General features: G+C 56.0%; 1 protein-coding gene across 7 annotated transcripts in view; it reads left to right on the forward strand.

Annotated features, from left to right (window-relative positions):
- Positions 1 to 16,441: 16,441 nt before the first annotated feature.
- The window catches only part of COL16A1 (collagen type XVI alpha 1 chain), a 53,179-nt gene continuing 41,629 nt past the window's right edge, over positions 16,442 to 27,991 (forward strand). For 4 of the 7 annotated variants that reach the window (XR_004297613.1, XM_032389255.1, XM_032389281.1 and 1 more), the window contains exons 1-9: positions 20,190 to 20,388; positions 21,959 to 22,059; positions 24,016 to 24,090; positions 24,200 to 24,317; positions 25,221 to 25,344; positions 25,663 to 25,929; positions 26,545 to 26,625; positions 26,793 to 26,918; positions 27,689 to 27,742. Coding sequence is in view for 6 of the 7 variants with exons in the window: in XM_032389255.1 (XP_032245146.1) it covers positions 21,987 to 22,059; positions 24,016 to 24,090; positions 24,200 to 24,317; positions 25,221 to 25,344; positions 25,663 to 25,929; positions 26,545 to 26,625; positions 26,793 to 26,918; positions 27,689 to 27,742 (918 nt within the window). In the remaining variant the exon portion in view is untranslated. Of the gene's footprint in view, positions 16,524 to 20,189; positions 20,389 to 21,684; positions 21,737 to 21,958; positions 22,060 to 24,015; positions 24,091 to 24,199; positions 24,318 to 25,220; positions 25,345 to 25,662; positions 25,930 to 26,544; positions 26,626 to 26,792; positions 26,919 to 27,688; positions 27,743 to 27,991 lie in introns of those variants that run through there. The other 3 variants (XM_032389265.1, XM_032389272.1, XM_032389289.1) reach the window with 3 other exon arrangements.

Here is a 27,991-nt window from a genome sequence, read left to right on the forward strand (position 1 = left end):
GGCACGTGCTGTGCACAGGGCTCCCTCAGGCACAACCTCGTTTGAGCCTTCAAGGTAGGTACTGTGACTCCCCATTTGACAGATGAGGAAATCAGGGCTCACAGAGGGGACGTGACCTTCCCAAACTCCCACACCTTGTAAGTGGCTGTACTGGGGCTTGTGGCTGTGAGTGGCAGAATCTTGATCCTGGCCAGCCAGCCTGGGTGAAAGGGAACTTTGTTCACTCAGGAGTTGCAAGCTGCAGCGAGGACAGTGGTGGCCACGTGTGGCTGCCCGTAGATGATGGGACCCAGGGTCAGAGTGCCTCCAGATGTTCTGTCCCTTACAGCTGTGTCAGCTTCATTCTTTTAGGCAAGCTTCCTCACCTCTCCTCCCCCCGCCCCAGGCCTCCTTCCAGCTCCCATCACTGGCTTTGCCCCCAGAGAGGAAGAAACTTTCTCCTAAATTCCAATCAGAAACTCCCCAAGGAAGGGCTGTGATTGGCCCAGGCAGAGGTTGAGGTGCTATGATGGGCACGTTTGGCACAAACAAAGCCCCTGGCCCTGACCTTGTGCCAGTGGGTCCCCCCCCCCCCCCCCACCCAACGCCACAGGTCAGGTTTCCTTTGAGCTATCACCTAGAGCCTTCTCAGTATCTTTCCTGTATTCCTGTCTCCTTTCTTTCCAGCCCTGGGCTCCGCTGGCCACCACTGGGATCTCTGGGACTGAGCTACCATGTGCTTACTCCCCCCACCCCTTGTGGTTTCTTGCTGTGCATCTGGTTTGAGGCAGCTTAGTATTCACCTTGTTGATTCTGCTCAAGCAGCAACCACAGCTGCAGCGGAGGCTCCTGAGGCGGGAGACTCACCACGTCTGTGGTCAGGGGCAGAGTTTTCCTGGGCTGAGGCTCTGCGCCTCTCTGCCCCGTGGTCCTCACACCCCCAGGCCCTGCCTTGCGGTGGGAGGTGTGACCTTGGACAGGCCCTATCAGCCTTGGGTTTCCTTATCTGTAGGCCTGATAGCCCTTCCATTACGGCTGATAGCGAACAACTTGTCATTTCTTTCCTGGACTTGAATTTCCCACCTCGTCATCGTCCTTATTCTCTCTGCCTCCTGTCTCCAGTCCTTTATCCACCTGGCCCGGCCACTGCCCTGCCCGGAAGCCTCCTAAGGATCCTAGAATTAGCTGAGAATGCAAGGGCCTTGGTGATGTGACCTTTGCCTACCTCTCCTGACCTGTCTCTCTCACCTCTGTGCGTAGGCACAGCCATTTCTTCTGCTTGGAACTCCCTCCTGCTCGCACGGGCAAACCCCTTCACCCTTCTAGCTCCAGCCCAAGTGGCCCATCTATGAAGCCATCCCTGAACTCCCCGTCTCAGCAGTCGGCACTCGCCCGGCTCCCTCAGCCCTGGCACACACTTTCACTGTCACACTGCTCACAGAATTGGTGTCCTTCACGTCGACGTGGTTCAGGTTTGTGTGCTCAGTCGAGGGCCCCACACAGAGTAGGCATCAGTGGATCTTTACTGAGTGAACAGAGGGAATGCCCAAACCAACATTGGTTTCCTTATCTGCAGAATGGGGATATCGATAATTCTTACCCAGCCTTCCTCACTGGTATTATTCATGGGGAGCATTTTGCAGGTGACATCAACCCCTGTCCCAGTTATTCCTTCCTAGGCCTTGATGCTATCCATACAAGGCATCACGGGGGAGCCAGGGTGCTCTCCAGGGTGCTGAAAGGGACCTGCCCCCCCCCCCCCCAAGAGATGAGCCAGCCCCAGAGGCTAACCCAAGCTCAGCTGCAGCTTCCCTTGCCTCCCGGCCATGGCAGAGTCATGGATGAGCAGACCAGCCCTACCGTTGTAAGACCAGACCCTGGGAGAATGTCCAACAAAAAAATGAAAACTAATATGTAATTGTAAATTTCAAATTCTCTAGTAGCCATTTTTTTTTAAATGTTTTATTTATTTATTCATGAGAGTCAGAGAGAGAGAGAGAGAGAGGCAGAGGGAGAAGCAGGCTCCCCGCCTACCAGGGAGCCCGATGCAGGACTCGATCCCAGGACCCTGGGATCATGACCTGAGCTGAAGGCAGATGCTTAACCATCTGAGCCACCCAGGCGCCCTCTAGTAGCCATTTTTAAAAAGAGAAGGGTGAGATAGATAGATTTATTTATTTATTTATTTATTTATTTATTTATTTATTTATTTTTAAAGATTTTATTACCTATTTGTCAGAGAGAGAGAGAGGGCACAAGCAGGGGGAGCATCAGGCAGAAGGACAAGCAGGCTTCCCGCTGAGCAAGGAGCCCAATGTGGGACTCGATCCCAGGACCCTGGGATCACAACCTGAGCCGAAGGCAGACGCTTAACCGACTGAGTCACCCAGGCATCCTGAGATTTTTTAAAAAATAATATATTTAGCCCAATATATCAAAAACATCAACACATGATCCGTAAATTACAAATGAGATACTTTATGTTCTTTTTCATACTAAGTCTTTGAAATCTAGTGTTTGTTTTACATGGACAGCACATCTCAATTCAGCATGGCGACATTCTGAGTGCTCAGTAACCGCGTGAGGCTAGTGGCTACCATACTGGACGGCACAGCTCTAGACAGAATAAAGGCAGTGACCTTGGACAAGTCAGTTCAGTGTCATCTGGAAAGGAGGTGCAAGTACTACTTGCCTCACTGGGTCATGGTGAGGGTTCAAGAAGGTGACACAGGGAAAATTCCCAGCACAGTGCCAGCACGAAGTAGGTCCTAAGTCAGTGTTCCTGGAATCTAGGTATTCAGGGGATACAGGTGACAGGGAGGGGGTGTCCCGAGGAGACCTTCCCCCCACCCCACAGTCTGTCTTCCTTCTACCCGCAGCCCCAGACCCTGGGAGAAGGGAGGCAGGTTAGGACTGGCACTTGAACAGACACATTAAAACTCAATAGGGTTTAATTCACTTCCATTAGGCACCAATTAAAAGGAAATTAGGTGACCAAGGAGGCCTGAGGGAGACCCTGGGTGCAGGATGTTGCCAACTTCTGCCTCTCTGGACTTATTTCCCTCAAGGCTTCTTGCCTACCCTGGCGGTTTATGGGGTCCCACAGTTGGGGCTTTTTAGGGCCATCCCTAGCACTCCCTATTATTCCTCCCTGTACTTCTCCAAGGCCACCAACCCCAGGAAGACCCCTACCCTCTCAGGCCCTCAACATACATCCTAAGTGTCCAGGGCAGAGGAGCCTCCCATAAGGGCTTTGGCATGCAGGCTAGTAGGAAGTCAAGAAGGGTGTTGAGCCAGGACTGGCATGATCAGATTTATATATTAACAGGATTGCTCTGAGTGAATGGAAAATGGGGTGGGTAATTAGTGAAGAGTAAGGATGGATGCAGAGACCAGTGAGGAGACCATCCATGAAGGGAAATTTCAGTGGAGGGGGCATGGAATTGATATGTATGTAGTGAGTGGGGTTGTCAGCCCCTGATATGGACGGTATGGGAAGGAGCCTAGGATGACTCATGGGCTTCTATCTTGTGCACCTCGATGGACAACTGTGCCATTAGATTTGGAGCACCAGAAGAGAACCAGCTTTGGGGGAGACACCTTATGACTTTGGCCTTGAGTGTGTACCTGGAAATACCTTGGAGATGGTCAAAGGGGAATTTCAAGTAGGAAGTAGGTGGTTAGACACACAGGAGTGGAACACAAAGAGCTGGACTAGGGTCGTGGGTATGGTAGGAGGCCGTATCGGACTGGGCCGTAGAGTAAGCGGGAGGTGAAGAAATGAAGACCGTATAGACAACTCTTGAACTGGGGCTGTGAAAAGGGAGAGGAAGCTCAGGGCCCGCTGTAGGCTCTGAAGGTGAATTAGCTGGCAAGGATGATGGAATGTTTCCAAGCAACGAAGAGGTCATTCTTACCCCCTCCCCAAGATCCTACATAATGACAGACCAAAAATAACCAGCTCTGCCATTCTGGGAGGCAGGGTCCTGAGACCTGGTAATGGATATCATCATGGAGATTGATTCTGCTCATTTGTTGGGCTGCTGGCCAGCTGCAATCCCCTAAGAGGGGATGGGGGGTAGAGGTGGGTGCTCAACAAAACCTCAGCTCTAAGACCTCTGGGAGGAGGAAACTTTGGATTCCCTGGCGAGTTCCCAGGGTACAAGATGGAGATAGGGCATGTGCCCTGGGCTCCCTGCAGCCCTCTCAGCCTGGTCAGGAAGAACGGGGGAGGGGAGCTCCCCGCAAGCCTCCCCACTGGGCCTGCTCCAGGCTGGTACGTCCCCATCCCATGTGGTGCATGGCACAGCCCCAGCCATCAATCCAGGCATCCCTAGAGTCAACCAAAAAAGTCAATATTTAATTTGGACATCATGTTAATGCTATCGATCGCTGCCTCCCCTTCTCCGCTTCCTCAGGCTCATTTGTCACTTCCCACCCACTGGGGGTTGCGGGGTTGGAGTGTGCTGGAGCCCAGTGGAGGCAGAGCTTACTCTGGGGTTGGCTTGGGAAAACTGGCCTGTACGTAGGGGTGCTGCCCTGAGCCACCCACCTTTCCATTCTCCCTGAGAATCTCTGATCTGCTTTGTTTGAGTTTCCCGAGCCCTGTCTCCAGGGAGCGCACTGAAGTGGGGAAGGGTGGTCAACCTTCCTCCCAGGCGGGGACTGAGTCTAATTCCCTGCAGGGTCCATAAGCAGAGCAGGTGCGGTTGGAATTGAATGATGCATAGAACCTGTGAAGTCCGCCACTGTGGGAGAGAAGTGAGAGTGAATCCTGGGACTCAGAGCCCAAGGGCTATTCTGTTCAAGCTTCTGGAGCCCCTCTGTGTGCCTAGCACTGTGTCTATATAATGCTGTGGGACCCACATGGAGACCTTGAGACAAGAGTCCAGCTCTAGGCCCTGGGAAGGGCTTGGGAGTGCTTTGAGCTTAGAGCTCAGCTGGGCAGCAAAAGAGGCCAGGGGGAGGGCAGAGCCCACGGCAAGGCTGAGCTGGGTTCAGCTCCACAGTTTGTTCCTGCCATCTCTGGGGATCAGATCTGGACAGGTAGGCCGTGCCCCATGGCACTCTGGCCTACTCTGGCCCACCCACCATCAGCAGCGGAATGGAGATGGCTTGGGGGCCAGACATGCTTAATTGCAACTTGATCCCCACTTGCTGAGTGACCACAAGTTAAATAACCTTTCTGAGCCCTAGATTCTTCCTCTGAGAAGTCTCTTAGTACCTTGGTCACTTTGTACGGTTTTCAGACGGTCAGGGATGGGCAGGGACAGCAAGCCTTGGTGGCCCCGGGGGGTGTTACGAGTTCTTGCAATGAGCACCTGCCACATCTGGTGAAGCCTTGAGAAGCTGCCAATAACGCTGCCATGGGCCACTTGCTATCAGTTAGGCCTGGGCCGCTGTGGCAACTTTAGCCCTCCTTGTGGTCCTGAGCGCAAAGCCAAGACCATACCACTGAGGGGACCATTGGGCCAGGCCTGCCTTCTAGCATGGTTGACCTAAGGGGCAGATAGTCCAGCGTGGGGCACCAGCAAGCTGACAGCAACACACACGCACACAAACACACACACACACGCACACACACACATGCACACACACGCACACACACACACACAAAGAAATTCTGCTTCAATGAAATTATCCAGAATTTTGCAATTGAAAAATCCAAAAAGAAATTGTCTCCGGGCGCCTGGGTGGCTCAGTTGGTTGGGCGGCTGCCTTCGGCTCGGGTCATGATCCTGGAGTCCCTGGATCGAGTCCCGCATCGGGCTCCCTGCTCGGCAGGGAGTCTGCTTCTCCCTCTGACCCTCCCCCCTCTCATGTGCTTGCTCTCTCTCACTCTCTCTCTCTCAAATAAATAAATAAAAAATCTTAAAAAAAAAAAAAGAAATTGTCTCCATTTCAGCATGCTTATAAGTATTATGCTTCACAGAATAGTATTATTTCTACTATGAATTATGTATGAAGAACACCAGATTCTTTTCGTGGGCAGGGCACCTAAATATATTAATCTCGCCCAGATGACTCCCATCTGAGCTGCCCAAGGACTCCCCAGTGGCCCAGCTCACCCATTCTGAGCCACTCATTCAAGCCTTGAGCCAGGAGAGCCTGAACCGGTCATCCGTTTATTCAGCAAACATTGTCTGATGTCAGCTCATGCCAGGCCCTGTGCTGGGAACTGATGATGTGAAGATGAGGAAGACACAGTCTCTAAGAAGGATACCAGGGAAGAGAGATGCAGAGAGAAGGGATGAATTTTGTTTCGTCTGTCCAAGACCTTCTAGGGTCATTCCTTTGCTCTCAGAAAAAAGTTAAGGCTCCTTACTGTGGCCCAAGCTCTGATGTGTACCGTACCACTCTCCTCACTGATGGAGCTCCAGCTATGTGGCCTCCTTTCTGCTCCTCAAACACTTTTCATGCTTTCTCCTACCCCAGGGCCTTTGCATGTGCTGTACCCTCTTTCCTAGTTATCTGCTTTGCTGGCGCCTCATCTTTTGATTGAAGCCATCCCCTCAGAAAGGCCTTCCTTATATACCCCTTGACCCTCTGAGTCATTTTGCGTCACATCAGCCTAATCCTTCCTTAGTACTGCTTTCCCCCCTATAAAACTACAGCACCTGTTTCCTGTTTATTGTCTGTCTCCTCCACTAGACTGTGAACCTCTGAGTGCAGGACAGGGTGATATCCATTGACATATATACCACCGCCTGGCACATGATGTGAACTTAATAGATATTGCTGAATGGATGAAGGAATGAATGTGGAGTTTAAGGTTTCCATAGGACATCAAGGAGGGGGATACTTGGGGCTAAAGCTCTGGCCCTTCATGCCACAGGCCGGTCGTGTCTGTGTCTAGACCTGGGGGTAGAGGGAGGGTATTGCACGTGCAAGCCTGGAAAGGAGGAATCCCCACAGGACATCAGCCTCAGGGCATGCATATTGCAGGAGGTTCGTTCCTTGCCTATTAACTTGCTGCCGGACTGGCAGCTCTGGCTCCTGCTGAATTTTTCACTGTCAGGGCCAGTGGCTGATTGGGGATGGGGCTTGGGTGGACAGAGCATCGACGTCCAGAAGTCCATGCACGCTTTTGTGCGAGAGTGTCACGTGCACCAATATAGGCAGGGACTTGCTCCCGGGCGGCCGCGCCCGGGGGCTGCTGCAGGAGCAGCTGCACGTCTGAGCGTGCTCTGCCCTTGGCCGGCCTGCAGGGCACACAGGTGAATGGTGTTCTACGCGCCAGCGCTGCCCAGCCCAGCTGAGAGAAGGAAGGGCCCTCAGAGACCATTGAACTCCACTCCCACCCTCACTGTGCAGAGGGGAAAAGTGAGGCCCACAGAGGGGAGAGGTGGCTCAAGGTCACATCATGAGTCTATGGAGGCTCAGGGCTAATGTTCAGTGAAGAGTGAGCATTTCTGGAAAGCCTATGGTGTATGTGGCAGGGTGCGGGGCACGGGGGACTCACCATGCTAGAGAAACTGCCATCTGGGAACTGGGACTAGAGGAAGAGGGAGTCAGACCTGGACATGAGCAGCAGGCTCCAGAGCTGGAGGGGTCTCCTCCGCCTTTGTGGGGAGGACATTAGGGAAGGCTTCTTAAAGAAGGGAACACTTATGCTGAGCTTTGAAGACTAATTGAAAGCTCAGTAGGCAGAGAAAGGGGCAGGGGCCAGGTAAGCAAAGGAGGCACGGAGGCATGAAACAGCCTGGCAAGTCTGGGAAGCTGTGAATCGTGTGGTTTGGCTGGAGAGGAGAGGAGAGTGTGGGGATGGGGGGGCGGTGTGGGGGAATGGGCTGCCGAGATGAGGCCGGGAGGGAGGCAGGTTCTGATCACAGTGGGCCTTGCCAGCCACGATAGGGGTTTGGATTTTATTCTTTTTTTTTTTTAAGATTTTATTTATTTATTTGAGAGAGAGAGTGAGAGAGAGAGAGAGCACAAGAGGGGGGAGCGAGAGAGGGAGAAGCAGACTCCCTGCTGAGCAGGGAGCCCGATGCGGGACTCGATCCCGGGACTCTAGGATCATGACTGAGCCGAAGGCAGTCGCTTAACCAACTGAGCCACCCAGGCGCCCTGGATTTTATTCTGAGGGTTGCCGGGGAATCACTGAGGCAGACCTGGGTTTTAGAAAGATTTCTGTAGCTACCAAGGAAAAGTGAGTTCAACATATGCATTTTGAGCACTATGTGCCAGGCACCCCGCTAGGTCCTGATGATTCAATTCTGAATGAGGCACAGCCCCCGCCCCACGGTGCAGATACAACAGACAGGTGTGGCAGGTAGAAATCTTGGCGCACAAACTCAAGAAATACTCCATCTCCGTATTCTGGTTAAGTCAGCTCCAATCTGACTCACACTAAGCCCTGTCCTACGAGTTGGCAGCAAATGCAATCTCAACCACCCCTGGGGTCCCCTTGCCACTTCCTCCAGAGTCTTGTGCAAGGACCTTCTGTCCCACTTGGGCCTAAGCACGGAGGAGGTGCCACCTGCCTTCCATCTACCGCGATCACACAGAGATGCCCATTGTCTCAGTTCACGTGGTCGCTCGAGGTTCAAGGTTCGGCAACTCAGCTGTTCCTCTGCCACTTCGGAGCGCCAAGGCTAGATCCCTAGTGCCTGGGCTCCAGCCTCCCCCCATGCACCACTTGCCGTCCTCCACAGCTCCTGCCACCAGTCAGGGGTGGGGCTGCTGGACACATGTCCCTAGCACTCCCAGGACCCCCCTTCTGCCCGTCCTGCAGCTAGCTGCTCTGCCTCCGTCCTCTTCTCCCCATCCCTTGGGAATACCCAGCACAGCCACTCCAGAAGGTTAGCTTTTTCCAAAGTCAGGATGAGCCATCAGACTTCAAACAGCTTTTGTGTTCAGCCTCACACAGTTCCCGGAGGCTAGGAAAACCAAAGGGCTGGGCTATCAGCATGGAATTGGGAGGGGAGCAAAACAATGAACATCTCAATAAATTATCCTGTCACAGGAGTGCATAAGTAATGAGACCCAAGCAGTGACGCTCTGAGAGGGGCAGGGATGCATCCAGGACGGGGGGAACTCAGACAAGGGGCACCAAACTCATTCCGAGGGGATCAGGAAAGGCCTCCCAAGGAGTAGAGTTTCTGCCAGACTGAGCCTTGAGAACAGCAAGGAAGAGTGTTCCAGGAGAAAGGAACAGCGGGGGGGAAGGCCTCTTGGTGAGCGCCAGCAGGGGTGTGTGAAGAACTGACAGTTGGCCTGTGTAAAGGAGGTGGGGTTAAGTGGTGAAAAGCCTCCTAAGTCCCCAGCCAAGGTTTGGCTGTTCATCTTGATCATAAAAAACCTTTGAAGGAGATTAATCAAGGAAGTGACATGACCAGATTTCTGATTCAGAAACGCTAGTTGGCTAGCAGTAGAAGAATGGAGGGGAAAAGGGGAAATTGGAGGCATGGACAGCAGCTGGCTGGAGCTGCAGAGATCCAGGCCAAGGACGGCGGCTGTCTGAACCCGCGGCGGCCACCTCGATGGACAGAAGAGGACACCATCCATATGGATAGGGGGCAAAGGGGGGGGACCGAGCTTCAAATGACTATCTGGGGCCGATCCCTGAGATGGAGCCGATTGGGCTGGGGAGGATGGTGGCGGTAGGTGCCAGCAGGACACCCAGCGAGAGGAAGGATTCCAAGTGCAACGGACCCCTCCCCCCACCCCACCTCGGCATCCCCTCTGCGATTCCCAAACTTCCCACTAGATGGAGGGCTGGTGCTAAGAGACCGGCTCCCCTCCCATCCTCTGCCCCTCACCCCCTCCCCCGACCCAGGGATGGGCCTTCACTTGGCCCTCTCCAAACCCCGAGTCCCTGAACTTGCCAAGAGAGCTCACGTATTTGGGGCCACCAGCTGCCCCCACTCCCCAGGACTGTGACCTCAACCTCTAGGGTCCAGTAGTGGGGGTATCAGCCCAGAGACCTCTGCCTCAGGTGTCTCGGCATACCGCTCTGTGTCCGCGAATACAGCAGTGTTTCCGTGTTTCGAGGGACCTCAGCCACTTGGGCCTCAAAAACCGCTGGGGTCCTACAGATACGCCCTCTGCTTAGAGACCTCCCTGTCAATGGCGCTGTGGTTGACCCCCACCCCCCGACGCTCTCCTTTTCCCCGACCCCACGCTTGAGGAGGAGGCACCCATTCCTCTCACTTCTGTCCTGGCCTCCCGAGGCAGGCCCAGGTCCAGTCCCAGGCCGTCATATGCCTGGCATCTCGGCCTTTCTGGACCTTGGAGACAGGATGCAAGGTTGGCCAGGGCCGGGCGGAGCCAGATAGGAGGCGGGGCCTAGTGTGGAGTCTGGGAAGGCAGCGGCCGTGGGTGTGGCCTAGGGGGCGTGGCCAGAGCGGGCTGGAGGCGTGGCCGACGGCGGCGTGTGATCGGGATCCCCCAACTTGGAAGCTTCCTCCCCTCCTTCCCCAGCCACTTGGGTCTCCCGGGAGCCCCGCCCGCCCTGGCCCCCAGTTCAATAGCCAGACAGACCCGCCGTCGCGAGGCTCCTGGCCCTACTTAACAGAGGTCATTTCTCTGGGGAGGCCACGCCCAGCTCCCTGGAACTGCCAGGCCTCGCAGGGAGGCGGGTGGAGGGGGGACGCATTCTCGGGCTTACACCTCACCTCCTGCAATTCCCCCCCCCCCCCCCCCCCCGTGTTTCCATTCTTTTCTAGGTAGACAGCTGGAGGGCCTGGGGCTTGAGCCCGGAGCGGGAGGAGCTGGTCAGGCGCCTGCGCCCCTATGAGGCCCCCCCTTTTCTGCCCCTCTGCGCTCAAGCCTGGAGCCGGCTCTAAAAATAGACCTAGGCGTCTAACGTGCCCACCCGGGAGGGGGTCTGGGATGCCTGAGTCACCCTGCCCGCGGGGCCTCCCCTCATCTCTGGGAGCCGGGGCCAAGTTGATGGCCAGGCATCGCTCCGGCTCTGTTGGCTGGACTCGGCGCTCTTGGCCGTGCCTTGTCCCCGTCCCAGGCCCCGGGAACTGACCAGGCGATGGCAGGCCAGGCTGGGCAGGCATAGCGGTAGCAGCCACAGCCGGGAAGAATTAAGAGTTCCCGGCCCTGATTTATTTAGTTGTTTTTGTGCGTCTGGCGGCAGTTCCCCCCCACCTCCCTGGCGGGACAGTCAGGTCTACACCTGCCCTTCTCTCCCGCCCAGGCCCACGGGGCTGTTCTAGGCTTCTGGGTGGGGACCTGGGCTCAGAGCAGCAAAAAAATCCCAACTTGGATCTTACAGATTCTGGAGTTACCACCCCATTTTACAGAGGAGGGAACTGAGTCCCAAAGAGAGGAAGGGGTCTATCACAGAGCAGACTGTACTGTAATAGCCCTGGATTCAAATCTAGCTCTGCCTCTCAGCAAGCCACTTCTTAGTGCCTGTTTCCTTACCGTAAAGTGCTCAAGTTCAGGATGACAGCCATTCACCTGTAAAATGAGAATCATGATAGACACTTAGGATTGTCCTAGTGACGAAAATTACTTTTTATTTTTTTAAAGATTTTATTTATTTATTTTAGAGAGAGAGAACACGAGAGCCAGGGAAGGAGCAGAGGGAGAGGGGGAGAGAGATCATCTCCAGCAGATTCCACGCGCTGAATGCAGAGCCCTATGTGGGGTTCGATCTCACGACCCTGAGATCACGACCTGAGCTGAAACCAAGAGTCAGACGCTTAACCCACTGAGTCACCCAGGCACCCAGAAAATTCCTTTTTAGAAAGCAGCAGAGGCATATTGGGAGTTTCTCGCACCTGGGCTGGATCCCAGTCCAGCAAGTTCGTGAGCATCTCTGGCAACTATTTTTCTCCCCTCCTGATGTGCAGAAGAGGATGAATGGGTGAGCTCCCCTCCTCAGAGCCGCTCAGCTAAGGTGGTGTGGCATGGTCACAGGGACACTGGGATGGGTGTGGAACACTTGGCTCTGAGTGGGTGTGGGGCGGCAGGTGAGGAGCAGCGGCTTTGCACAGGTCTGGCTCACCTGACTCTCTTCCCAGTTCCAAGGAGGGAGCATGTTGGGGTCATTACAGGTTTAAGACCTGCACACTTAGGGAATGGAAGGGGCTCAAGAGTCCCCAAAGTTCAGCTTTACCTTGTTGCTAAGGGGCAGGCCCCCCCATCCCCCCACCAAGCCAAACAGTGCATCAAGGCAGACCCTGGCCTTGAACCCAGGTCCTCAGTCTTAGGCTCTTCCCCCCTACCTTCCAACCACCTGCCTTCTTTGTCAGGCCTTCTCTGAATGGTCAAGGCTGACAACACTCCAGTTGATTTTATTTCTTTATACATTATTTGTTATTTAGGCTTCTCCGTGGAGGAAAAAAAACCAACAACCCTGTCTTATATCTGTCAGAAATGTCATTGACCTCTCAAAGCGACATGAAATCAGCTATGTAAATAGTGAAGGGGACTGGGGGACTGTCAGATATGAACGTGGGTGTGAGGTACGGGGCAAGAGTCCCTGGTGAATTACTAGCCCTCCCCGATAATAATAATACTAATAATGTTAATAATGAACATTTTTGAGTGTTTATATGGGCTTGGCTTACTTTCATGCATTATCTCATTTAATCCTCCCCAAAATTCCATGTGGTTTGGTATTATCATTATCACCCCATTTTATAAATATGGAAACTAAGGGCTCAGAGACGTGAAGGAATTTGCCTAAGAGAACAAAGCCAGGAAATAGCAGAGCCAGGATCAAACCTTCTTCCAACCTTTGATTTGACTTTCTGCCTTGGTGAAAAAGTTGCATTTTCGCCCTCAACTTTCCCTTCCCTGCCCACTCCCTTAAGTCCCCTTCCTAGCCCAGGCCTCAGGCCTACCCAGCCCAGCCCCCGGGCACTACTGGGAGGAGGTGGGGCTGGATAATAGCAAAGCTTCTCTCCACCCAGAGTTTCCAGGATTCAAAGAATTCCAACTGTCTGAGGCTTTTGCATGCAAAGGAAGAATCTGGGAGTCCCTGGATGCTCCGCTCCTAACCACATCTCCCCCAGAAGACTCCTTGGCCTGCCCTCCAGGGTCGGGAGTGTGTCCTTTGCAGGAGCTGGGCTCTTCTTTCATTCATGCAGCAAATATTTGTAAGGCGTATAGTCTCTGTCATAGGCTCTGGGGATAAAATGGTAGCAAAAGCAGCTCTTTGTATGGCTTATAGTCTAGCAGGGCACAAAGACATTCAGAGAAATCAATGGCTGATAACTGATTGCACCCCTCGTTTTTCCAAGCTTCTGTTGAGATTTATCTCTTGTGAGAGACTGTTCCCCACCGGCTAGTGGTGAGGTGATTTGGCAAAAGTCACACAGCTTGTTAGTAAGGGGTAAGGTGGGGTGTGAACCCAATTATCCTGGGGCTGGAGACCCCACCCTTAGCTACTATTCTGAGTTCTTGCTTAATTTTTGGGTGAAGAAACTAAGACCCAAAGGGGACTAGAGGGGCTCAGAGTCCCACAGCACAGCAGGACTGAGCTGCGTTGGTCGGTAGCCAAAGGAATGCTTGGGTATAAACTCTCCCACCGGGGCCTTGGGAGGCCAACACTTGCCCCCACAGGGATCACTGGGGGGTGGGGCAGATCTTGGAGGAAGGCTGGGGGCCAGGTCACCCTGGGGGTCTATCCCCACCCTGCTCCAGGAGGCCCTGTGCTGTGGGGCCGAGGCCCCTTGGGAGGCCTTGATAAATGAGGGCTACATCCCACTGCCCCATCTGTGCTTGTTCTGAGATGTCATCTCTGTGCAGGCCTGGGGAAGTGGCCCGTAGACGGGAGAGGAGGAAGTGTCTGTCCTTCACCCTCTGGGAGCTTCCAGTCTGTCTGGGGAGCGGAGAGTTGCCCGGCTTGGGGATCGTTATGCCAGCCAGCGTCTTTGAGCATTGGCTAGGTGCCCGCACCTTGAGAGCAGCTTTCCCTTTGTCATTATCCCCTTCAGTCCTTCCAGCAAACCCCAAGTGATAGATGGTGCCATTATCTTTCTGTTTCTCAGAGGAAGAGGTTAAGCGTCCCCCGCCCCCCACCCGTTACAGAGCCAGGATTTGAACCCAGGGACAGGTGATCTAAGACCAGGTTCTACTGCAGGGGTTCTCAATATGGTCCCTGGGCCAGCAGCATCCGCATGGCCTGGGAACTTACTCAAAAAGCAAGCTCTACTGGGGCGCCTGGGTGGCTCAGTCCTTAAGTATCTGCCTTCGGCTCAGGTCCTGATCCCAGGGTCCTGGGATGGAGCCCCACATCTGGCTCTCTGCTCGGTGGGGAGCCTGCTTTTCCCTCTCCCACTCCCCCTGCTTGTGTTCCCTCTCTCGTTGTGTCTCTCTCTCTGTCAAATAAATTAATTAATTAAATTAAAATAAAAAAAAAATAAAAGCAAGCTCTACTGAATCCAAAACCCTGGGGGTGGGGCTGTGTGGGACCAGTCCTCCAAGCTTGAGGACCTCTGCTCTCCTGCTTTGTAGCACTTGGGGGACTGCAGGTGACCTGATTCAGATCAAGAGCCCTGGGGTCAGGCAGAGCTGAATTCAGATCTCTGCTCCACCACTTCCCAGCCCTATGACCTTGAGACTTAGTCTTGAATCCTTGCTTTTCTAGCCCGTGAAGAGGTAAGAATAGTGCCTTATCTCCTAGAATTGCTGCTGGCTGTGTTAAATGAGAGAGTAGATCCCATTTGATGGATGAAAAAAAAACAAAACAAAAAAAACAAAAATCAAAAACCGGGAGGCTGAGAGAGGCGAAAGGACTTGCCCAGGACCGTGCTGTGTGGGCTCTTTCCCAGCGAGGGCTCTGCCCTGTGGGTCTGTCCCAAAATGACCAGTTCAAACCCAGCTCCATCCTTGCCAGCTGGGTGACCTTGAGCTGATGCCTCACTTCTCTCCGCCTGCATCCCCACACTTAGAATGGGCATCTGGCTGGTGCCTGGGCCTCCTGTGAATTTGTGAGACTAACATGAGTTTCTCCATGTTGGGTCCGAGCCCGTGCTTTAGAAGGGCTCAATCACTCTTAGTGGCCGCTATGAGAGGCAGGGCCGGGACCACCGCTATTGTCTTCTAACGCCCCCCACCCCTGTTCAGAGTATGATGAAGACTTTACAGGTGGTCCGAGAGCGTGGGAATTCCGAGGAGCAGAATTGTCCCCTCCGGGTAGAGCAGAGGTTCTCCACCTTGCCACTGCTGTGCTGGCAGGTGGGCCTGATAATTCTTTTATTGTGAGGGACCGTCCTGTGCCTCATAGGATGCATCCATATCATCTCGACTCATAGGATGCATAGCAGCGTCCCTGGGCTCTACCCCCCAGATGCCAGTAGGCACGCTCCCAGGCACGCTGCCCAGGGGACAAGCAAGTCGGGGCCCAAGATGCCTAGAGTGCTCTCCCTTCTCCCCCCAGTGACCACCTGCCGGGCCATCACTATATCCGCCTCAGTGCCCGTCAGAGTCTGCGCCTACCTCTCCCGGGGCTCCGGGCTGGTCCAACCAAGCAGGCGCCTGGTGCCATGAGCTATTGAAATCAGGCCCCCTGGTTGGGCATCTGTAAATGTTGCCGGGGCCAAGGCTGTCGGTGTGAGCTCGCCACGGCCCTGCAGGGGAGGTGGGCATCGGGATCGGCAGAGTGGAGCACTGGCCCACCCGCTGAGACCATAAAGCTGCCTCCAGAGGTGAAAGATGGGTCTCCCCGCCACAGGGATGCGGACAGCTGTGGAGACACGGTGGCAGGGCTGATTTCAGGCAAAGAGATGGAGGGAGGGAGCATGAGAAAGAGTCAGAGATACAGAGCCAGAAACAGAGACCCAGGCAAAGACAGGGAGAGACAGAGACAGGGTGAAAGGAAGCAGAGAATAGGGCAGCTCGAAGATAAAGAGAGACAGGAGACAGGGACATGAAGATACAGGAAGGGGGAGAAAAAGACGGAGACACCGAGAGACAGAGATTCGGAGTTAGAGATGTCAATCCCCAGACAGAGGCACACAGGGGAGTTCGCAGCAGAGAGCAGAGGCAAGAGGGGGCGGCAGAGGGGCCGGCATCACAGGGAAGACTGCAGGCTAGAGGACTCGGGGCTGACACAGACACAGAGAAAAAGGGACAGAGACATTGGGAGACAGCCAGAGGCATAAGGAGACGGGACAGAGACACCCAGAGAATCCAAAGGAGGCGGGGAGTGACCTTGGTCCTCCGGTCTCAGGCCCAGAGACCTCTGTGGCCCAGAAGCTGCGCGCGTGTGGGTATTTCTGCACGTGTGTTCACTCACACCTGTCCTGGCGTGTGATCGCTCCTGGGGGTGCACGTCTGTGCCCAAGCGCTGGGACAGCGCCGGCATGCATCTATCCACTACTTCACCAGGGCATGCTTCCGGGGCGCCAGGCGCAGCTGTGGGCTGCTGAGTACCAGCAGACAGGCCCCTCGTGGAGCCTCCTGCTTATTAGTAGAGAAAGACAGCACACACACACACACACACACACATACACACACACACACACACACCCCGCTGCTGTGCAGAGATCTAAAAACAGATTCATGTGATCAGGAGCGACTTGAGATTCCTCTGGATCTGGTGGTCAGGGAAGGCCACTCTAGGAGGTAACTTTGAGGTGAGACCTATTAAAGAGCCAGCCCAGCAAAGATCAGGGGCAAAGCCTTCCAGGCAGAGGAAGGGGGTTGGTACAAAAGCCGCAAGGGGAAAATCCACCTGGCCAATTCAGGACTGAGAATGGAAGCCAGTGGGGCCCCAGTTTCTGGGATGAGGCTGCTGGACAGGAAGGCGGAGGCCAGATCGTGGCAGGCTCTGAATAAGGCCAGGGAAAGGATTTGGGTTTTTATTCTAGGTGAAATGAGAACTGGAAAGTTGAAGCAGGAGAGTGAGTGAACATAAGAGCTACAGATTTGGAAAGGCCTTGCTGGCTGCTGGGTGGGAGGGAGGTGTCGGGAGGCTCCTGCCGGGTCCAGGCAGAAGCGGGTGTGGCTTGGATGAGGGTGGGGAGGAGTGGGGGGATGCAGGCTGTCTTGTGGAGTAGAGTCAACAGAACTGGATGGGGGGCGGGGGAGGAACCAAGGATGACTCCTAGTTTTTTGGCCTGAGCTTCTGAATGAATTATGGTGGCATCTACCAGAATGAGGAAGACGGGAGGGAGCAGATCTGTGGGGAATAATCAGGAGGTCTGTTTGGGCCATGTGTGATATGCGTGCGTGCGTGCACGTGCACCTGTGTGCCCGTATGCCAGGGCCCAGGTATGCGCGTGTGCATGTGGGGTTCAGATCACCTCCGCTCGGCTTCGTGGGAGCTCCTGGGCCTGTCCTGGGACAAGGCCCTGTCTTGGCTCTTCACTTTCCCCCAGCTTCCCGTGCTGCCCCTGCCAGATGGGGATTCCCCAATGGCCAGCTGGGACGGTGGGGTGGGCAGCCCTTGGGCCCGGCTGACATCTGGGCAGACTACTCTGGGCCCAGGAGGCCTCGGTAGCCCCACCCGGCAGCAGCAGTCAGGCTCCAGGGCAGCTGGTGGCGATTAGCAGCATTGATTACCTCGTGGTGATGCCATCTGGGGTGAGGGCACTGAGCCCAGCCCCACAGGAGACCCTGCTTGCTGGTGTGCAGGGCTTTCTGGGGCAGACACATATAAATGTGTGCATGCATGTGCGTGCACGGTCAGTATGTGAAGGGGGGGTGTTCTGCGGGAGCTTCCTGTGTCTGTGGGCACACATGTGTATGCACTGGAGGTCTGCAGCTTTCTCTGCTCACGTATACGAGTAATCACACCCATGGGCACATGTGTGCATGTCTGTGCATGTTTGTGCAGACATATCTCTGTGTGTGCATATCCAGGTATAGGTAGGGCTGTACGCATGTATTCTGAGAATTGTGCACCTGTGTTGGAGTATATCCAGGGATATATTTCTGTGGGTTCATATGTGCTCACGTATGTGTCTCTGTGCATCTGTTTATGTGCAGGACCATTGTGTGTGTGCGTGTGTCTGTGTAAATATAAGTGCCTACATGTGCATGTGAAGTCTACACGTGTGTTGTGAGACAGTGTATCTGCACGCTCCTGGATGTGTGCACACATGCGTCCGAGGGAGGGACGGGCAGAAGCACCTTTCTAGACTGTGTCTGCAGTGTATCCAGGCCTAGGGAGCACCCCAGGCTTGGCAGTTCTTGGGCGTACCCTTGGGGTGCTGGAGGGAGGTATCTGTGTTCCCCATTCTCAGGTCCTTCTGGCTCTGACTGCTCTGGGTCCAGCCCTCCCCTCCTGCCTGGGAGAGTCGGGGATGAATGGGGGGGGGAGGGTAGGAATTGCCCAGGATGGCACAGTAGTTAAGAACTTGTGCTGTGAGTGCAGGCTAGCTGGACGTGGGTCCCTGTCCCACCATCTCCTAGCCATGTGAGCTCTGGCAAGTTGCGCCGTTCCTACGCTCCAGGTTTCCCCATCTGTAAAATGGGGATAAGAATAGAATTCTCCCTCCTGGGGTGGACGTGAGGAGTAAAGGAGTCAGCTTATGTGAAGTTCTTAGCACAGACCCTGACCTATACGTGTTGCCTATTGGTTCCCAAGTGCCCACCTCTGGGACAGCATCCTCTGGGAAGGCAGAGCCTGTGCCCCCCCCTTCTCAGGCCGGACTGCCCAGAAAGCCCCACCCCTCCGCTTCCCGCCTGCTGAGCTCAGCGCTTCCCAGGCCCCACCACTGTCGTAGCCACATCTGGGACAGCTCCCGGCGGGGCCGGGACCACAATGGGGCTCCTCTGTGGCCTTGGTTGGGGTTTCCGCTGACTCAGCGCCTCTGGCTCTTAAGGCGGGAAATCCCAGGCCTGCTCCCCGCTCTCCCGGGTTAGATGGGGCCACAGGACTACGGTACGACCATGTTGTTTCTACAGGAAGTCTCCCCTCATCAGGGGACCCCAGTTGCTCCCTCTCCACCACACATCGATTCCTCCCATTCATGGGCCTCTTGAACCCAATTCTCTGTAGTTCCTTGGCCTTGCTGCCCAGAAATTTGTTTGCTGCCTTGGGCGGGGTACCCTTGGGAGGGTCACCTTGATCATCCCCTGCCTCTGGATAGAACTGGACACCGTACCTGCTCCTTTTTGCTCAGAAGTCCCATCAATGGTGTATATGCTTGAATCCCAGCCCCCCCACCTCCTGCCAGTGTTCATGGTAAAAATGATAATAACAATGAATATTTTCTGAGCTCCTTTTTAAAAAAAATATCATTTTTATTACTTGACAATCCTAGTCTCTTACAGCTCTTCTTTTTGGGGGTTTTTTATAGCTATTCTTGCATGTTTATTTTTTGAAGTAAACTCTACCCCCAAGGCGGGGCTCAAACTCTTGATTCCGAGATCAAGAGTCCCATGCTCCACGGCTGGAGCCAGCCAGGCGCCCCATATGGAGCTCCTCTTTTGTGGCAGACCCTGTATAAGCCCTTTGATAGACTTCCACTCCTTTCCTGCTCACAACAACCGTGTGAGGTATAGAGATCATTATCCCATCATACAGATGAAAAAGGGAGTCCGAGTTAAGTAGTAAGTTCCAAGCCACAAAGCTAGAGCCGAGGACAGGGACTGGAGCCCTTCTAACCCCATGGAGTCAGGAAGAAGAAGGGAACCTGCTGGGCTCCACTTCTCGGGGGCCTGAGGCTAGAGCAGAACGGGTTAATGCAGCGCCCACCCCCACCCCGGGAGGACCCCCACCCGCACCCTCTCCAGACCCAGGAACAGACTAACTGGGAAAGTGAGGCTGAGAAACTGGAAAAAGCTGACCGAGGAGGCCTGGGCAGTAGCCACGTCACCGCTGCCACGGAACTGGGGAGGAGGGTCTGCAACCCCCCGCCCGCCCGCCCGCCCGCCCGCCTTCCCCAGCCTTCTGGAGGCCCAGCCAGGAGAGGGGAAGGGGGTGGCACCGGGGAGGCCCTTCACGCTCCGGCCGGCCGGGCCCTTAAAGGGCCGGCCTCCCCGCCCCCCGCCCCCCCGCGGCCGCCGCCGGCTGCCGAGCCCCCTCGCAGGGCCGCTCCGGGCACGCAGGGACCCGCCCCTCGCTGCAGAGCTCACCTGGCGGGGAAGCGGGCGGGGCGGGCGCGGGCGCGGGGCCAGGCCGGCAGCGGGGCCGTGTGTCCCGCCGGCCGCCTCTGCCACCGCCGGAGCCCCCTCCCGGCCCTCCCTCCCGCCTCCCGCTCGGCGGGCGGGTCCAGCTGTGTTCCATTAGCCGCCCTGGCACGTCCCCAGCCCCCTGGAACCGCCCCTCTTCCCCCACCCGGAGTGGCCGGCGGTCCCCGGCAGACGGGCGCGCGCTCGCTCGCGGGGCAGCGTTCAGCCCCCGGAGCCAGCGACCTGGGAAGCCGGGGTTTCGGGCCGTCGGAAGTGATCGAGGACCTCCCCGCGGGCCTGAGGAACCCAGGCCCCGCTCCCCCTGGCGGGCTGGCTGCCCTGGGCTGCCTGGATTAGTGAGGTGGGGGATCCCCAGCCACGGTAAGTGTGTGTGTGTCGGGGGGTGGAGTGGGCTGCCTCGGGGCTCTGCGCTGAAGCGCCTCTTCTGCCTCCACCTTGCTGTGTGACTTGGGCCAAGTGGCGTCCCGCCTCTGGACCTCAGTCGCCTTCTCTATAGGAGAGCCCTAAACTCCATCCCCGTTCTGCTCTCCCTGCCCCCAAATCTGCGCCTTTGTATTAGGATGGGATCACATCGTTGGAAGCTTCTCAGCTATCCCTGCAGCCCCTGCTCTGGCTGGGGCCTGGGGAGTGGAGGCTGGAGATGAGGAGCAGGAAGAGGACAAGCACACCGATATTCCCGCCTCCACATGCGTTCACATGCCTCCCACAGTTGGCAGCCCTTCCGCTGGCAGGACGGGGAGGCCAGGATAGGGTTTTGAGTGATGGGATGTGCCCACCACTAGGAAGGAGGGTGAGTGGGGTGGAGGAACAGTTCTGCCCCAGGAAGAAGGGGATCAGGGTTCTATCTCCAACTATATTGAGGTGAGGGGTCCTTCCTGCAGTCACTCCCTATTCAGGACCGAAGGAAGGGAAATAGAATTCCGTGACAGCTGGGGGGAATGAGGTCAGACTTGCACAAGAACTTCCCGACAGGAGGGCCTACTGGAGGGGTAGTCATAGGCTGGCTATGTGCACGTGTGTACGTGCAAACTGGTATGTCTGGGTAGATCGGTGAACATGTGTCTCTGTGAGCGAGTCTGTGTGCAGGTAGGTGTGTATGCACGCACTGGCACAAATGTGTCTGTGTGGATATGTGCCCGTGTATCTGCGTGTGTCATGCTGACACATGAATGACTCTGTGTGTGCACGTGCGAGCTGCCTGTCTCAGGGGAGGCCGGATGATGTATGGGTCTGCTGGCCGCTTGCTGAGCCTGCATTGATTTATCTGGGCCCATCCATCAGGGTTTAATAAAACTAAAAGACGAGCATCCATCAGAGGGAGAGGTTGGCAACGAGGTCCTGAGCCCGGTGACCTGCTCTCCCACCCACTGTAGCCATGGGGGAAACTTCCTTGGCCCGCACACGACTCTGTGATACCTGCCACGAGACTCAGCCCCTGACCTTGTGGGTGCCTGGCAGGACTGCCGGGCTGAGCTGGGTGCCGGGTACCAGGCTAGTATATAGCAATACAGTGCTACACAGGTTGATAAAATATCGAGATACTTCTAAGTGTCTTGGTAAATAGTCTCTGTCTCAAGCCCCCTGACTATCCCAATTCACCTGGCCTTCTAGGACCCTCTAGATCTCTCCTTAACCCAGCAACTATCCACTGGCGCCATCCAATGCTGCCTGGACCCAGAATGCTCCAGCCAGCGTTCTGCTCTGGCGGGTTGGTGTCCATGCCATACCGGTGGTTAAATATTTTGAATATCACCCTGGCCCAAATCCTAGCCCAAGGCCTGTGGTTGGGCCTCTGAGAGGGATTGATGCCTGGCCAGCCCTCCTGCCACCTCAGTACTAGGGCCTGGGCCCCAGGGGCCGGCTGCTACTTGCCCATGTCCCATGCCGTGTGAGCTCAGGAAGCCACCTTCCCGGTCTCTGTGGTTTTCAGGTGCTGGGGCTGACCTCTCTGGACCAGGATGTGGGCATCTTGGGTTCCTGGCCTGTGGCTGCTCAGTCTCTGGGCCGTGTGCAGCCGGGGGGCAGATGCAGGTGAGGTGCCACGTGAGGATCGGGGTGCCATCGGCCTGGGACGGGCTCCCTGAGATGCTGGGGTCCGAGGTACGGGCGTGACCATGTGCCTGGGTCACGCGGGCATTTCTGGAGAGTCGGAGGGTGGGCTCAGCGTGGCCTGGGGTGTTGGTACGGTGTGAGCCAGAGTGTCTGTGTGCTTCTGTCTGCATGTCTGTCTGTCCCGGAGCCTTTCTGCATCACAGAGTGTCTCTGCGCCTATTCCTGTGTCTCTGTGTGTGAGCGAACAAGCCTCCCCCCCACCCCCACCCCCGGCATATGAACCCATCCTGTGCACACAGTGCTGGCCGGGGCCGGTGAGGTCTGTCCCTGAAGAAGGAAGCTGCATCTTGAAAGAGGCCCAAGCCCTTCCACTCCTTTCCGTGGTGGAGAATCCATCCTCCAGCCCACGTGCTCCTCCTCCTCCACAGCTGGCCCTGGATCCTGGATAAAGGGCCCGCCTCGAGGCCCAGACGCTGGATGGGACAGAGGGTGCAGCTTTCCAGGGCCCAAAGCCAGAGGAAGTTGACCGGGCAACTTGCCCTGCCCTGATGGGTGCCCTCTGGGCTTCGTAGCTTAGCTGCCCAGCTGAGCAGAAATAGAACTCCTAGAACCCAAATCGAGCCGAGGGGGGCAGAAAAAGCAAGGCGCAGATGTGAGAGGGCTGTGCAGCCAGGGCGCATGTGACTGCCTGAAGGTTGTGTGTGTATATATGTGTTTCTGCATGTATGTGCGTGTGCCCTGCTCTCTCCCTCACCGGGTCCCCTGGGGGCTGGGGCAGAGAATTTCAACATCTGTAAGGAATCTGGGCCCATTGCCAAGGGGTGAGTCACCCATTGCTGCTGCTGATGCTGAAGACAGTGATAGTCATTCTGGCCAGACCTGGGGGAGGGAGACTTCAGTGGGGTGACTGGGCTTAGGGATCCAGGATTCCTTCTTCCAGCTAGGCAGTCAGGGAGTCCAATGCCCAGCTTCTAGGAGCTGTATCCATTGTCCTGTCCCAGCTATCCCACCTGCAGCGATGGGAAGACCTTTGTGAGTCTGGCCTTTATCTCCTGTTGTAGCATCTTTCCTGACATTTTGCTCAGTCAACCCTAAGAGGAGGCAAGCCCACAGCTGCCTGTCTGTCCCTTCAGGGTTTTGGAGACCATAATTAAGCTATCCTTCTCTAGGAGCCTTTACCCACTTAATATACCCTGTCTGGAGCCCCAAGGTCCTGGTGGTTCCCTTGAGCTTGTGGTCCCTTCAGGTCCTCAGTCTTTTCTTACTGTTTGTTTCATAAGGTAGTTATCCAGGTGAAGAGTCATTCTGTTGGCTCAGACTTGTGTCTGGTCTGCTTTTCTGCTTTAGATGTAGGAAATAAACCCCTCCCACGGCAGAGAACACGTGTACCAGCTGCACGTGGCATTCCCAGTGGCATGGGCATCTGTAACTCACACGTGTGCAGATATGCTCAGGTGCTTGCATATAACACAAGCGTGCATAATGTGACTTTCTTTACCCCGAGGTGCCCCCTGCCCCCTGCTAGGGTGTATGTGCAGGAGGGAGCACAGGTATATATCCCGCTCTCTACCCCATCTGAGTTCTAGGGCTGCCCAGAGTTTCTTTTGCTCTTTCTCTTGCTCACCTGCCACCTGAATTGGTATCTTGGGGGAATTTGGATTCCAGGAGTTCTGGTCCTGCTCTGCTGTGAACTCACTTCATGGCCTTGGGCCCAGCCTCAGTCTCTGGGCCTCAGTCTTCCCATCTGTATACTGGGGGTCCTCCTGGCTCCCAGGGCAGCCAGGGTCAGAAGGCAAGAGGTAAAAGCAGCCCCAAGGCTGGGCCCGGTTAAAGGTCCAGAATGGGGTACAAAAACTTGCTTCTCTCCAGGTTCCCCAAGAGCCTGGACTCTTCAGCCAGAGTCCACTGACTGGCCCACTGCCAATTCTCTTCCAGGCGAGCAATGCCCACCTTCACAAGAGGAAGGACTCAGGTTGGAACACAGAAGCCATTTATCGACCAATGTGACCGGTGAGTGCCCATCTCATTCTGCTGTCCCCTCTCTCCCATCTTCCTAGAGTGGCTATTACCCCCTCCTCACCTGCCCAGCTGAGCTCTTCATCTGGTGTCTCCCCCAAAGGCTTTAACCTCATCCATCGACTCAGCCTCATGAAAACATCTGCCATTAAGAAGATCCGCAACCCCAAGGGGCCTCTCATCCTTCGACTGGGGGCAGCCCCGCTCACCCAGCCAGTGCGGTAAAGGCCCCAGTGTGAACTGGGCATTAATACTCCCCAGCAACTCTGGACGTGGGGCCTAAACTCAGGGGCACCCGTGGGTCATTTTATCCCACCTGTTGCCGGGAGTCAACCTGGTTTCCGCCCGTGGGGCTTGCAGGGTAGGCACAGAGGAGATGCGTGGCACACCCACCCTCTGTCCCTCCCCTACCTCTGGCTAGCAGTCGGGAGACAGGTCTATATCCTACAGACACTGTGGAGACCCCAGGATGGGGATGGGAACCTGGCAAGAGTCGTGTGTGTGTGTGTGTGTGTGTGTGTATGTATGTGTGTGTGGGTATGTGTGCCTGTGTGTGTGTGTGTGTGTGCGTGTGCATGCACACACCCACATGTGCCTATGGGTGAAGTTCAAATCCCACAGTCCCGGGGGGCCTGGCCCCTGCTTCCCTCTCCACCCTCACCTTCCAAAATGTTCCTCTTACTTGCGGCTCCAGTCACGCTGAATGCTTTTTATCTTCTGCCAGCACCTCTCCTCCCATCCAAGTCCTGGTTATCCTGGATTCCTCAGAAGAACTTAACCACAATTATCTTGAAATAGTGACATAGTCATCCTGGGGATTCTTTGTTTAGGGTCCTACCTTTGTTTAGGGTCCTACCACTCCCGCATTAGACTTGAAGGCTCCACGAGGGCGGGAACCTTCTCTGTGTTTTCACCACTGCTGCCCCCAGCAGCCGGACCCACCTGGCACGTAGTAGGCTCTCGATCAATGTCGATAGAGCGGATGGACGTGCATATGTATGTGTCGGTTTGAAGGTGTGGGCCTGTGTGAGTCCCGCGTGGGTTCGGCAGTCCTGAGGGCCCAGGGTGGGCAGCAGGTGGTCTCTCACCTGAGCCTCAGGGTCCCCTCCCTGCTCTGCCCCCAGACGAGTATTCCCTCGGGGCCTCCCCGATGAGTTTGTCCTGGTGCTGACACTCTTGTTGAAGAAACACACCCATCAGAGCACGTGGTATCTATTTCAAGTGACCGACGGAGATGGGTACCCACAGGTGAGCTGGACCCCTCTCCCCCGCCCCCTGTGGCCCTTGAGGCATCGAGCAGTACCAGTCCAGCACAACCTCTGTCCCAGCTTGTAAATTCTGGGGCCTCTCTGCCCCATCCCCGGCGCCCACCCTCGAGGCTACCCCACCCTGGCAGCTCCTATCCCCTTCCTTCAGGGTGGACTGCTCTGTGGCCCTACCAGCTTCCGTCTCTTTCTGGGCTTCAGTCCCTCCTCCTGTGAAATGACCTTGAGAGCCCTGAACTTTGCCACACTGAGCCTGTGGGGCTCTGATTCTCTGTCTCGTTCCTTCCCCAATGCCACACAGATTTCCCTGGAAGTCAACAGCCGAGAGCGGAGCCTGGAGCTCCGGGCCCGGGGACAAGATGGTGACTTTGTGTCCTGCATCTTCCCAGTGCCCCAGCTCTTTGACCTGCGCTGGCACAAGCTGGGGCTGAGTGTGGCTGAACGCGTGGCCTCCGTGCATGTGGACTGCACCTCAGCCTCCTCTCAGCCTCTGGGGCCCCGGCGACCCCTGCAGCCCGTGGGCCACGTCTTTCTGGGCTTGGATGCTGAGCAGGGGAAACCCGTCTCGGTGAGTGCTGGGTGGGGTGCTGTCTGTGCTCCCACGTTCCGAGAGTCTGAGTGCGCTCCCTGGAATCTGTCTCTGACCAGGTCCTTCCCTTGCTCGGACTCCTCTTGGGGTTCCCCACTGCCCTCCAGATGCAGCATATGCATATCAACCTGGCATTCAAGGCCCTTCATGATCTGGTCCCTAGAAATGTCTATGGTATCTTTTTCCTTTACATCTCTCTGTACGGCTTACTCCGGTCAATTCCTTCCTAGTCGTCCACGCACCTGCTACTTTCCCACCTGCTCACCTCTGACTATGCTGTCACCTCCACCTGGAATGCACACCCATCTGCAGAGTAGCTACTGGTCCTTCAAGGCCCAGCTGAAACGGAACCTCCTCCGCCCCTGTTCCTCTGGGCCAAAGTGAACTTTTCTCCCTCCTCTCTTTCCTGCATGCGCAGCTCTGTTTCGCTTTTGGTGACAGCTATACTCCTGATGGTCTCCCCAGGTGAGACTGGAAACCCTCTGAGGGCAGATCCTGGGGCGGAGCCATCTCGGGGCCTCCCGGGCAGCCAGGACACTGAGCTGTTTGATCAAATGAAGTGGGAAACTGACTTGTGTATCGTACCCCCTGCAGTTTGACCTTCAGCAGGCACATATCTACTGTGACCCCGAGCTTGTGTTGGAGGAGGGATGCTGTGAGATCTTACCAGGAGGGGTGAGTGGCCCAGCTCCGGCCCAGCTGGGAAGGTTTGGGACACTTCCCAGGGGCATAGTGTGCAGAGGTGGGTGGCCAGGATGGGGATGCACTGAGATCTTAGGATGATTGGGTGGGGGGGGGTCTGCCTTCTGTACTGACCCCAGCCCTTCCCCCACTCCGGACAGTGTCCCCCAGAGACCTCCAAGGCCCGCCGGGACACCCAGAGCAATGAGCTCATCGAGATCAATCCACAGACTGAAGGCAAGGTCTACACCCGCTGCTTCTGCCTGGAGGAGCCTCAAAACAGCAAGGTGGGTGGGCAGGGCAGGTAGACATGAGCACAGGTAGGTACAAGTGGGACTGAGGTCTCCCACCAGGGTCAGTTGTGCCTGGGGTAGGGAGGGCACTGGAAGCTCCACCTGTCTATGGACCACCACTATAGGATTCAGAGAGGCGAGAACCCACTGGGTGTGTCTACCTGCCTGTTGGCATTGAGAGACATGCCCATCTAGCTCTGGCACTACCCAGCCCCTCACTGATGTCACGCCAGACCCCTTTGGTCAGGTCAGGGCCAGGTTTGCACTCAAAGGCAGTCCGGGACAGGGGTACCTGGGGTCAGAGGCCAGGCCACACTGGTTCCCTCCGGGCTTGCTCGCTCTCCTGGGCCCAGCCCGTACCAACCCGTACCAACCAACCCATAGGCTGGTCCTATACCCAGCACCATGGCCAGCTGCCCTACCCACTCTCAGGTTCTTTAGGGTGACAGGGAAGCCCAGTTCCTCCCTTTGCCCCACCCCCAGGATGGGCAGCCTCCCTGCCCGCTGGGCATCGTGCCCAACCTTTGGCTGCAGGAACACAGGATCCCATTGATTCATGGTCTTGTTTTCTCCGACATCACGTGGGTGGGGGGAAAGGAGGGAGGCCTGGGGGAGTGCCAGGGGCCTGAGCAGGCTTTCAATGCCTTGGGAGGTGCCAGCTGAGGGGGTACCTGGGCCCATGCCCCTAACTGGGTCCCCTTTTCCAGCGTGGGCCCCTGCACTGCCCCCTCTTCAAGAGTTCCTTTTTTACTCCGTCTGCCCAGGTGGATGCCCAGCTGACAGGAAGCATGAGCCAGAAGGCAGAGAGGGAAACAAAGGTAGAGATGGCGGTTGGGGGGGGGGGCAGGGGGCGGAGTTCACGGTGTCCTCGGTCTGCTCTCTGTGCCCTCTGTAGACTCCTTGAGTAAGCCACTGTTCTCCCACACTCTTCTCCCCGCCCCACTCCTGGACAGAGCTTAGGAGGTAAAGGTGCCAGCTCTGAGAAGGAGGGATGAATGGGGGCGAGACAGACAGTACCTGGCACGGCGTAGGGCACCCGCTCCTGATGGTTCTTGGGTAGGAGTATT

The sequence above is a fragment of the Phoca vitulina genome, unplaced genomic scaffold (genome assembly GCF_004348235.1).
Source record: "Phoca vitulina isolate PV1807 unplaced genomic scaffold, GSC_HSeal_1.0 scaffold2, whole genome shotgun sequence".
Taxonomy (NCBI): domain Eukaryota; kingdom Metazoa; phylum Chordata; class Mammalia; order Carnivora; family Phocidae; genus Phoca; species Phoca vitulina.